Source organism: Falco cherrug, chromosome 19, assembly GCF_023634085.1.
Source record: "Falco cherrug isolate bFalChe1 chromosome 19, bFalChe1.pri, whole genome shotgun sequence".
NCBI classification, from domain to species: domain Eukaryota; kingdom Metazoa; phylum Chordata; class Aves; order Falconiformes; family Falconidae; genus Falco; species Falco cherrug.
In genome coordinates, this window is record NC_073715.1 from 6,923,143 (window position 1) to 6,935,735 (window position 12,593).

The following is a 12,593-nucleotide window of genomic DNA, read 5'->3' on the forward strand; positions in this document are numbered from 1 at the left end:
TAGCAGAGGGGCAAGAGAGATGGAAAAAAACCTCCAGGTTTGAGATGAGGTTGCACTACAAGGTGGAAACCAGATTCAGGCCATGCTGCAATTTGAGAGTCACTTTCTTCTTACTTACTTCCCTCACGCTCAGTGCTGCAGTGTACAGGGGCACACATCAAACACAACAACCAGGACTAACGCAAGCATGCACAGTGGCTGTAGGATGCAGCAAGGTGAAATGGCAAGACCTCAACGCTCTTCGGGTCTCAGACCCTGATATTACAGGTTGTCCGCCCAGAGATGCTCAGCCCCTCTGTCTGGAAACAGCAAGAGAAGCAGCATTTTCATTTCCCAGCCAAAGCAGGAAGGGCAGGGGCAAGACAAACTGTGTCAAAGCCCAAGCTGCTGCAGAGCCGTTACACACAAGGTGACGCACACCCGAGCCTGGGTGATGATGTGAAGGCTGGCCCTGCTGTTAATTTGGAAGGGAAGTTGAAGCCAGGGCTGGTTGGCAAAGCCATCAGCTGCTTCAGGTGTTCACAGGAGCTTTTTATGCTCCTTCTGCATGGAGGGAGAGGAACCACCCTGGCTTTGTGGTCAGGGCAGGACACCTCATGCTTTCCCTTGCTTGGTTTTGGAGAAGTCAGGAATAAGGTTTCCAGCCCTCTCTCAGGGAAACACCTCTACTCCCAAACATTGCAGGAGAGAGGAGAGAGTCTGGTTGCAATTCCTGCCTAAACAAAGGCTGCCTTTTACAGCTGCGTCCCACCCTTTCCATGGGATGACACCTGATGTTTCCTTTCTGAAGGCCTCACACTGTCTGCAAGGTCTTTGGTAATCATTGATTCTGGATTAGCTTTTTCTGGCTTTAGGAAAACTTCTGTGGCCAACATGCCCAAACACCTTTGCTCTTCTCCCTGTAAATCACAGCTGCCCCAAAGGCAGTGCAAGCCTGCAGCTCACGTTTGGTCACCTCCGACTGCTCCACATGGCCAGGAGCCCCTATGAACCGTTTTCTCCTATTTTCTGCCTCTGCCCAGATCCTCGTGCAGATGCTCGGCCTTCTCCTCGGGGCCCCAGCTTAAATGCTTCAGGTTCTCTCTCCTCCAGGGCATTTCAGACCAAAGCATAAAGCTCAGCAGCCCAGAAATAACTTAGGAGGCATAAATCAGCCTTGCAACCCCAAGAAAGAGGTCCCCATTTCCCCATTGGAGACACTACCGGGGAGTCACATGCCAGGCAGCCCATGACAAGGGTGGGCTGTGCGCCTGTCCCTAGGCTGCAGTTCCTGCTCCATTGCAGAGATGTACTATAAAACCTTCATTTCCTGACACACATGGGATGAGGCCAAGGGGTCATGTTTTGGACAACCTGGCTTTTCCATGGTAACCAGCAATGATGTCACTGATGTGCAATGATCGGAAGGGGCCTGGGGAATGAAGAGCTCTCAAGGAACGAGGTCGGAGAGGAGGCTGAGACAGTGGGGGGCATACTCACAGAGGGCTGGGGCCACATGAGAGCAGCTAGGGCAATGTTTTCCTTGGATGGCCCTGAGCACAAACTGTGGCAAAGCTGCTTGGGGACTGGAGCCTGGTGCAGTGGCTGTAGCAGAGACCATCCTGCCCTCTCCTCCTCCTCCAGCTCCAATCCCTCTGTGCGTCTTCTCAGCATTTCATCCCCCTGCAGCCAAAGGGGCCCAGCCAGCTGCTCTTGCGCAACACTGGCTAAAACCTCCAACCATCTTCTCTCTCTGTGCATGGGCATTTGCAGGATTAATCCCTCCCAACCTTTGCCTTGGGGGCTGTGAGATGCTCTGTTCCCCCTTCTCCTGCCATTTCTCTTCCTGCTTTGTTCCTACAGCTGCTCTTCTTCCCATCACAAATTCCCTCCCTGCAGGGGAGCCCCTTTACAACATCAAGATAATTAAAAACTCGGACAGACAAGTACATGCGGCACCAACAGTCAGCATCTGTTGCCATGGGGCGGTTTGAAAGCTCTCATGCAGCAGTGTCCGTCTGTCTGTCCAGGCTTCCTGTGATTGCAGCCATCTGATACTGCAGTGCCTCACCTCTGGTTATTGTGCTGCAGCGAGGCCCTGTCTGGGTTAGCTCATAGATACTACCAGGATAAACACACTGAGTAGAAACATCCCTGTGTGTGCAAAGCTGCCAAGGAACCTCTGTTCTGCCTGTTTGTGATATGACAGAAAGGCCTAAGCATCTCTTTTCCACCCCAGAAACACCTATGCAGGTGTGAAGCATCGGCTCAAACCCTGTCCCTCACTCATCTCTGATGGGGCTGACCTGTACGTGCAGTTGTAACCCAGGAGGGAGCAAGGCTGGCAGAGTATGGCAGATGAAACATGAGCAGCCTGCACTTACAAAGGAGCTGGGAAACACCGTCCATTTCAGCCACAGTGAGCAGAGACAGAGTACAGTAATCTATCACAGATTTAATTGGCAATTGACAATAAAACTTTCACCTGCTGTGTCCTCAGAGCATTCATCTGCCTAAAGGTCCTTCTAGCGCAGCAAGCAAACAAGCATCCAAACCTGGCAGCTTTGACCCAGGCCTCTAACTCCTTGCTCATGTGCTGAGTCTTTATGTGAGACTGGGCATGTGGTTTAAATGGCCTGCTACAAATACACCTTCCGTGGCAGTAAATGAAATAGTGTCCCATAAAAAAAAACAGCAACAAACAACCCCAAAAAATTCTTTACAAGGCACACATCAACAAAACACCAGTCAGTGACTGGTGAGCCTCACGAAGAAATCGGGTGCTTGTAGATGTAGACCCACACTGAGGCAGGTCCCCAAAAGCACAAGGCAGATACGTTACCACTGCCTGTGGTAACACATAGCTATTGTCAAATAACTGTCAAAACCAAAGGTGTTCAGTAGCAGGAGGGCTTGGCAGCAGCGTGAAGACAGCACAGCAACTGTCTTCCCTACATTTTGGACCTCACTAAAAGATTTCATCCTAAATAGAACCATTTTCAGCAAATAGCATCATCCAGCACACTCGGCCTGCTGCATGTTGACTCAGGGCTGTCTCTATACATTCTTCCTACAGATGCACAATGCCATCAGCGCCACTTGCAGGGGGGAAGGCGGGGGGGAACAAACAAAAAAAACCCCAACAACATGAAAGACCTTCCAAAAATGTTGCACGAAAAGTGAACACTCAGCAGAGCAAGGTTTCCTGCACAGTGAGAGTTGGCCAGTGAACGAACAGGAAATCACTGCTTCCTGCCTGCAGAGGAAGCGCCTATCTAATGCCTGTGATCAAAAACAAACAGCACTTCAATTAAACAAACAAAGGACCTAAAACTTCAACAGCTCGCAGCCTGGGTCAGCTCCAGTGGTAGTGAAACGCGTCCAAAAATAAAAGGCTTGTAACCTTGCAAAAGGCCCTCATCCTCTTCCCCTTGCAGTGACGCTGCTCACACTGCATGTGCAGAAAGCAGAAGGGATTGGGCAACCTCCTGGCCATGTCCCTGGGTGGGTGCTGCCATCCCAGGAACCAGCTGCCCCAGGGACGCAGAAGAGATGGCCTCCAGCGATCAATGTCCAAGACTCTTGGGTTTGGTGAAGGCCCACTGCTGACAGCCAGAGCTACATCTGACCTCAGCCCCACACATCCCCAGTGCCTGATACTGCAGGCAAGGCAGGAATCCCAACCTCTCCAGCCTTATGGCTCTGAAGAAGAGTTTGAGAAGCATTTGCACAAGGACAGCAGCAGCAGCTCGGCGCCTTCTGACCCTCCGCAGATGGGAACCGACCTTACCTCTCCCACAGCCTTAGGGGCTGTTTAAATCACTAAGCTGGCAGATAGCACCTTCTTCCTGCCCAAGACCCATCTCAGATGCCTGTGACTTCGTGTGGCCTTAAGCCAGGTCCCTGAGTCCAGTCTCCACTTTGCTTGTCTCAGTTTAAGTTCCACATATAGGAATGTTTCCTTTCCAATCTGCTACAGAGGATTTTTTTTTTCCTAATGCAAATTCACTTGTCTTAAATATAATGAATTCAGGAAATGGAAAGAGGGATCCTTTCCTATTACATCTGGGCAAGGCAGGATTTATAGTCCCTGGGCTATAAATCATTCCTAGGAGTCACAGAGCAATATGATCTTGAGCCTCCCATAATTTCAGGTTTTCACCCCCAGTAAAGGGGCCGCCAAGAGGATGCCGAGAGCTGTAAAACACCTAGGAATCTCACAGTGTTATTCCAGCTTGCTGAAAACTTTCTGGACAAATCACAGCAAAGAGTTTGATCCGAAAAATCAGCAGGATTCAACAGCCAGGTCCTCCCCATCCCGGTGTGTGCTGTCAGTGCTCAGATAAGCCTCCGTGCCAGGGGCAGCAGACTGCTGCAGTATTTATCAAGTGAGTTACAGAGTCTTGGTCATTCATTTGGTGAGATCCAAATTGAACATGTGCTGTTTGCCAGATTTAAGGTACAGGCACAAAGGGATGGCAGAAATAGTTTTGCTCCTAACCCAAAGCCTCAGGACATCTCCAACTCAAAATCCATCTCTGGAAAGCCTATATTCCCTTCAAAGTTATGCTGTCCCCAAAACCCAGAACACACCCCTTCCTCCCCCGTGAGACTGCCTGCCTGCTTACAGGTCATCCAGCCTTGTGTCCGTCCATCCAGTCTGCTGTCTGTCCAGCCAGCCCAGGGTCCTTCAGGCTGAGCCCTGAAGCTCCAGCTTTGCTCATTCTGCACATGCCCTATGCTCTGGGCTTTTCCAAAGCCAGGCTGGCTGGAAAAACTGCTTGCCCAGCATGAAAGCAAGCACAGAAGAAAAGAAACAAAAAGGCTGGGGGTGTCCCAGGATTTGTGTTTGAAAGGGAGCACTTTTCTCTGTCTTGCTGAGCATGCTTGAAAACGTGGTGAGAAATACTGTTCAAGAACAAAAGATGGCAAGCAGTTACCAGGGAGGAGCAGGCTAGTGTGAAAAAGGAAGGCTAAAGCAGGCTGAACGGCAGTATTACCTGTCTCCTAGCTTGCTGAGGACCAGCACAAGCCACAGACTAACAGACTAGGGTTGCAGCAGCACTGGAGGGACCTGCTGATCTTAGAGAGAGGCTCCATCTCCTATTCCACCCTCCTTTTCAGGGGTGCAAGCTGCAGCACTTTGAGTCCCGACATACCTGCTCTGCTGCAGTTTTTTTTGTAGGTTTGCACCAAAGCTCAGGATGGGTTTTACAGACCTGCACGCATCCACCAGGCAGGGCACAAAGCAGAGCACAACGATATTTTCCCTGTGGTACATTTTGCAGTTAAAAGATGCCAAAACAACAGCAAAGTAGGTCTAACTAACAGGCTGAATAGTAACTATTCCAGACTCACCAATAGCCCTTCAATGGCCTTTGACAGCAAATTTCCAGTATGAGGGAATGTGTGTGGCCACCACACAAATCCCCATTATTTAGCAGTTTGTCTGGTGATATTATAGCCATCACGTGCAGCCATCACAAAATGCTAAATTCTTGCAGCTCCAGCAGGAATTTTTCTGCCTCATCCGTCTGGTTTGTTTGGGGGAAAAAAAAATTTACCTGTTTCCTGGCATTATAGCTGCTCACTGGTTTTATTTGCTTTTAAAGTAAACTTCCTGATGAATTAACCAAGCCCAAATAATACATTCTTAAAGTGCATCTTCCTGACAATGCAAACACAATGCATGGCTGTGTCTGTCCAGGAGAGATACCAAGGGGCAAGGGACACTGGAAATAAGGTCAAAGCAGGGTACTTGTCACTTCCGATCCCTGTGCACCATGAGGGTGGACATACATGTTGTATCACCTCAGTTCCAATTTACCAACTGTTCCAGGTGGCCATTTCTAAGGGCTTTGTCCCAATTTCCCTTCCATGTGTGACAGCCCCCCACTGAGCAACCCCAAGCTCAGCTTCACCAAGGAAACAGGGCCATAACGCCAGGACAATGAATGCCAAAATCTCTTGTAGCCCAACAAGATACCAAGAATCTACATCAAGTGGAACAAGTGTCTACAGAGCAGCACTGCCATCCCACTGGTCCCTCCCACCTTTGCCCAGTCTGCCCACTTGCCTGCTGGTGTGACACGAGCTGTAAGAGGGAATGGCTGGGGCAGGGTGCAGCACTGGTGAGGGCAGTCATCACCATGCCTTACCAGAACATCCCAGCAGGGACAATACAAAGAGGGCCAAGCACCAGGCCACAGTCTGAACACAGAGCTCCTTTGCTGAAGGCATGGCCTCTCCAGGCATTTGCACTCCAAATGCTCTCATCCAAGTCTTTTAAACAATGTCTGGTCCTTCGTACTGCGAAATTGCAGCCCTGGCCTAGCAGATAAAAGGGTTGCTGATGTTGTTCCATCCCTTGCTGGAAAATACACGCAACATCCCTGGAAAGCTGATTGCTAATATGGAACTGCTGGTCAATTTCCTCATTGTGTAAATGCCAAGAACACAGATGAGCTCCTGGAGGCTGCTATGAAGGGGACTATGGGCACAGAGGTGGGTAAGACTGTCAGTGGCAGAAGTGGCAGTAAAGTTCTCATCTCCTCCTGAAAACCAAGAGAACACAATTATGCCTCTGAAAGCTCAATTAAATCTGGAAGTTTCATCAACATTTATATTAACACATCAGTTCCTGCTGGAAAAATGCCAGTCCCAGACAGTAGCGCAACAACTTTGGAGGTTTCCTCCTGCCACAGACATGAGATCTGTTCAATATCAAGTCTGAAGATGCTCATTTTGCCTCCCTTATTCTGCTACTTTAAAGCCCAGTTTTATCCAACTCCTTCAGCTTAATAGGATTTAAGGCGAACGTGACTGCTTCCCTTGTATTGATAGGCTCCGATCCCCCCTGGAGCAGAGTAATCCTATTCACGTTCACATAGCCCAGTGTACACTCCTAAGCCATCTCTACCCACAATGCCTAGTCCATTTTCAGAGACATCGGAGTGCTGCCCAAAGTTGCAGGATTTAGTGGAGGTCTGTCCAGACTAGAAATGTGATTTTATGGAGAGAAAAACTCAAGTGTGCCTAGCCTACTCTGACTTTCCACGTAACAGACTACACTGGCTCTCTAGATGACTTCTGCACAAGCCACAAGTTCTGCAGGTCTCCTAGAAAACTTCCAGTCACGTTTTGAACAGCTTATATGTTGCAGAACACAGGATGACTTTTAGGTTGTTTATAGCATAAGAACATACCATGCTCCAATGGCTACCTGAACCGATGCAGGACCCCAGACGGTCTTAGTAATGCTTTGATGAGTAATAAAATTGGCTTTATACCTTTTTTGATCATTCCCTGTTTATAAGGCCCAAGCTCATGTTTGGGGTTTTGTTTTATCAACTGCCATATTACACCAGAAATAGCACCAGTAGGTTTCTTCTTTCAAATCCTCCGATACCCTCTTCAAGGCATTGCTTCCTAAAATAGAGCTCCCCATTGTGAACATGCCCTACATCTACACTAAGCAGCATCAACATTCCTATTTTCAAAAAAAATTAACTCTGGCGAGATTAAAACATACTAAGGACAGAGTTGCCTAGGTATCACACTGGGCCTTATGGGAGGAATGAGACATGTCCTGATTACCCAGAGTGGTGGCCAAATCCTATCCAGGGTTGGTTTCCTAGAATAGATCCAGCAGTCACCATTTGACCTACTTTCTCTGCTCTCAGCTGTAGTCTTCCAGTGTTTTCTAACACAAAACCACATTGTTTGCACTTGCCCAGGTTTACTTTGTTTATCAAGATTTCTCTCCAATCAAAGGTCTTTCCTCTGTCTGTTTTTCCTGTCTTTTCCATGTATAAGCCATTGGCTGCTTCTAAAACCCCTACCAGGAGGATTCAACTTATCCAGATTACAAGTTCACATCAAATATATACTTTTAGCCAAGATGGACACCCCTCAGAAGAGCCACCTCTTCTCCTCTGCCTGCAAAGGGAGCCAAGGCTGATCAACTCACCTGTGCTTGTTCACCTTAACTTGCATCAATTCCACCTGACTAGCTTATACATGGGATGGAGGGCATCAATAAAACCATTGGAAACCTTCCTATTTGTAGTTATCCCAGACTTTTTCCTTTTCCAGGGCAGAAGAGAGAAATTTGGGAAACTCACCTGTAACAAAGCTTTTAGGAGAATTTCTTACCTGAGGATCAGTCACTATGGCACAGAGGCTTGCTATGGACTTTCAGGGACCAATCTTTTCCATGCCCTATCCCAAGGGGCTCAGATACCCTGTGGTGTTTCCTAGGCTTACATGCTGTTTCCTATGAATGTTATTTTAGTGCAGACAGTGGACACTGGAGACAGATGGAGATGAAGAAGAGAAACTCAAAGGGGGGTTTACTGAGACATGGGGGCCATTAGACAACAGCATATGGGCTGTATTTAGTTGCATGCAATCGTCTCCCCAACCTGGGAGTCATTCCATTTCATGTCATCTTTGGCAGTGAAGCCGTAAGGACTTCCCACCAAGGCCATTTGATCCCACCAGCATGTCACAGTTCATGGCCCCTCTCAGCAGCAGCACTACTATCTCTTGTGGTGTTGTATTCTTAACCAGATCACTGAACTAACCTTGAGCAGCTGAGGTTAAAAATAAACCCATATGGCCCAGTTTAACCACACTGCAATCACACAAGTTCAATGGCAGAAGTGAAGGGGCAGCTGAGAGATGGGAAAAGTGGCAGAACTGGTGGAGTACCTTCCCTCCAAAAAGCAGCTTCTGCTCCATCTCACTACTTTTCCCTCCTTTGCTTTTTCAGGCTTTAGTGGTTACCAGTCTAAGGAACATGCCACAACACAGCAACATCTTTCTTAAGCATGCAGTGTTTCCCACTTGCCAAAGAACACCTAGTACCACAGTCCTCAGGCCGTATTTTGCTGCAGGTTCCTGTATCACCATGCAGCCCACATGCATCACCATCAGTTTTCCCCCAGTTCCCCTAAATAACATAAAGGTAGGAAACACACTGCAAGTTGTTCAGTAAATAGAGGAGCCGATACAAATGAGAGAAGGGATTTTTTTTGACCTCAGACATCCTTCAGAGCCACAATCCCTGCTCCTTTGTTCCCACTGTCACCTAGGCACTGCAAGCAAAATAAGGTTGCATTAATGGTGGAGTGACAGGACACCAGCGAGTACATGAGAGCATGTGAGAGCTCAGGGAGTGCAAACACCGTGAAAGGAAGGTTTCATGAGATAAGTGTATTTTAGCTGTTTGCAAAGGCCTGCCAGAGAGAGCAGGAACACAGAGCTGTTCTGGTGCACAGAACAGAGCAAGTGTCCTGGGAAGCTGCTCTGGAGGAGGAGTGGCAGGTTTATAACGTGCTTTTTTGCAGCATGCAACCCCTTGGGAAGATCTTAGGGATTCATCTGGGATGGGCCTTGTCTCTCACAGTCTCCCGTGTGAATTGCTTATTTTCTGGGGACGGTAAGACTGGGGCCCCATATTAGAAGTTGCACATTAGGCAGCAGCTTCGCCACTTGTCCTGACTTCCCTTAATTAACATACATCACACTGCTGCTGAGACATCCTGCATTTTGCCTCCTGCTTTTTGTGCATGGTGACTCAGGTGAAAGTAGATTCCAAATAACGGTCTTTACAATGACAACAGGCACTGCACCTCTGCCTGCTTTCTGCGCTCCCAAGCATGGACCGCAGCAAGCCCTGACAGCCGATCTCTGCTTCAGACGTGGCGGCTACAACTCGGCGATCCCCTGTGCAGAAAGTCCCCTATGTTCCAGCCCACCTCTCTTCTCCATGTTAAAAACGGACTGGAAAATTCCTACGAGGATATCATAGGCAAGAGAGCAGAAATGCCAGACACCAGCAGGAAAATCTGCAGCATCCACACAAGGCAGCGCTTGCCTCCGAACCCAAGCACCCCGGACTGTGGAGGTGTCTCCCACCTGGTGCCTTTCCAAGCTCCTCTTTCAGCTTCGCCCCTGGATTACACAGCCCCAAAGCTGCCGGGGAAGACCTCTCTCCCACAACCCAGCGCAGAGTCACATCCGATCGAATCATATTTGGTTTTCTATGCCTTTGAGATCAGGATTCCTCCCACCTTGCCGAGTGCCAGGTTTTGGCAAGTCTCACAAGGAGCGGAGCCAGCGGGTCACCCAAACCCAGGCACACAGCTGGGTGGCAAAGCCTTCTGCAGCACGCGCGTGTCCGATGGGGACTGCACCCGATGGGGACAGCATTAGTGCTTTCTCAGGTTGCGCCGGTTGGGTTTTGAGAGTTTTAACGTTTACAGCATCTGCTCTTGTGCTGCACACAATCTCCACAGCCTGAGAGCTGCGGGAGGACCCCGGCTGCTGCAGTGACAGACGCGAGCACCCACCGCGCACGGCCGCGTTTGCAGATGCGGTGACCGGCAGAGTCACTAGCAGGCTACTCACCCTGGGTTTGTCCTTGCATCCAGAGGAATTAAAGCCCTGGGAGATGAGGTCTCATTGTTCAAGATGTGCTTTAAGGGAGGCAGCTGCTTTCTTTATATCTCAAGATTCACTAAAGTTCAGGAAGAGAGAGAGAGAGAGAGGGGGGACGGCGAAAGGGGAGGGACTGAGAGAAGGGCCCAGAGGCCGTATAGAATGACAATGGAAGGAAATGCTTTATCAAACCTAGAAAGCCAACCCTGCCCTGGGAACACAGAGGGAGAAGGGGGGTGGGGGGGAAAGACTTACAGAAGAAAAGCGACTTCAGCTGCCCTGGGTTCCTCCCTTGGCAGTGCAAGCCCTCCTCCCCCAGCCCCTCTCTCCCAAACACAATGCAAGCCGGTGAAAGCCATCAGCCTCAAACACTTTTTTTTTTTTTATTAACTAGAAGTTTCAGTTCTTGAAAAAATATTTTAAAAAAATCCAACAACCAAACCCTGCCCGGGAATGGGAATGTGACGCTCTTCCCCCTCCCCCAGCTCCAGCCTTCCAAGTTTCTATGAGTCAAACGTTTGCAATGTGTTACCGAAATGTTACCAAGCTGGAATGCAGCATCTGAGAGGGTTTAGCTAGTAAAACTTTTGTTTGTTGGCTGGGAGAAAGTGTCACCGGCAGAGAATTCAGTTCTCCTCCTTCCTTTTGTTTTTCTCCAGCTATGCCTCATCAGGAGAGGGTTAACTGGTTGTGCAATGCTGACGCCCTACCAGGGTGGCATTAACCCAGCACGCTCTGTCTGAAATGGAAAGGGAAATTGCACTGTTAAGCAAGAGAGGAGACCAAGGGAAACAGTCAATCTGATAGAGCAGGTGGGAAACGGAGGGTCCGGGGAGAAATTAAACTGTACAAACATCCTAGGGCACAGCTAGGGACAGACCTCAGTTACCGAAACATGACTTCTCAGGCACAGGCTTTGGGGTCAGAAAAGTACTGTTTCCTCATCTGACAGTCCTTAGCATTTGACCCAAGAGAGTAACTTTCATCTGAGACAGCCACTTGCTGGGCCCAACACCTACAGCATTTTCCAGAAGCATCTGCCCTGCACTTGCACACAAACATCTCGATTTTTTCATCAATAACTTAACAGCCTAACAAGGAACACTTTTTTTAATGATGTGAAGTCACCACCAAAACCAGTATCTTTTTCCTTGTTTGACTGCACCTGGCTTTAACTCCTGGAAATTGATTATTGTTATGCATTTTATCACTTTCAAGTCTAGTCAAATCCAGTATTTTCCAGTATCCCTAAACACACAGTTGAATTACGGGTTGAGAGATTGTCGGGTTTTGATGTACTGAACAGATTAAGTTCCTTTAATAGTTTACTACAAGTCATGCTCTCTCCTTTTCCCACTCCTGTGGGATGAGCTGATCTCTGCCCTGCCCAAAGCCATCCTTGCTTTCAAGGATTTGTTTAGGGAAAAAACATACAGATTTCAAACAAGAAATCAGGAAAAAAGAAGTCCAATCTGAGGATTTTATTTTGAATTTGCTCAGAAGAGTTAAGCCAGCTGCACTCTAAGGCGCTAAACTGTTATCAAGTTGGGTAAGTTTCAAAACCACATAACTAATTTAAATGCCTATATCTAATTTTCACTAAAGTTTTCAGCACTTATAAATTATAGCAGCTAAAGAGAGAGCTTCCTCTCTGGTCACTCAAGAGGTCTCCAAGGTGAGATTTTGTTGTATGCCTATTCTTGGCTCCACTTCCACTGCTGTCCCCCCTGATCCTCAAAGATCTTGGCCATATCGTTACCTGCTCCTCACTCTTAATTTCTTATCTTTAAGGAGAAGCCACTGGTGTTCATGCAAAAGGCCTGCGGGGTTCCTACATGCTGAGGGATGCAGATGGAGTGTCTTCCGCTAGATCTGTAGGGAAACTAGAGCCATAGCACAATAGCTTTGCAGCTCTGAACTTTTGAGCATCTCACTTTCATGGTGAGAGGACAATCTTATCCAAAAAGAGTTAGTGAAGATGATGAGTGCCAGAAGGAAGGCAGGAGAGTGGCGGAGAAGCTGAGGGACCGTCCTTCTGTGCTTGCTAAGCCTTAGTCTTTCCAGGAGGTGGCTCCTTCCACCTGGGATTCCTAGCCCCAACCCATTTCCAAGCCTTGTAGCCTTCACCTTTCTGAAGGACCTTGTCTTCAGGGTTCAGCTCCCAGAGAAAG

General features: G+C 48.4%; 1 protein-coding gene across 2 annotated transcripts in view; it reads right to left on the reverse strand.

Annotated features, from left to right (window-relative positions):
• HDAC7 (histone deacetylase 7) overlaps positions 1-10,568 on the reverse strand; it is a 91,543-nt gene extending 80,975 nt beyond the window's left edge. The window contains exon 1 of one of the 2 annotated variants that reach the window (XM_055696471.1): positions 10,393-10,568. In XM_055696471.1, coding sequence (XP_055552446.1) covers positions 10,393-10,411 — 19 coding nt within the window. In that variant the 5' untranslated portion in view covers positions 10,412-10,568. The remainder of the gene's footprint in view (positions 1-10,392) is intronic. The other variant, XM_055696467.1, reaches the window with a different exon arrangement.
• Positions 10,569-12,593: the final 2,025 nt, after the last annotated feature.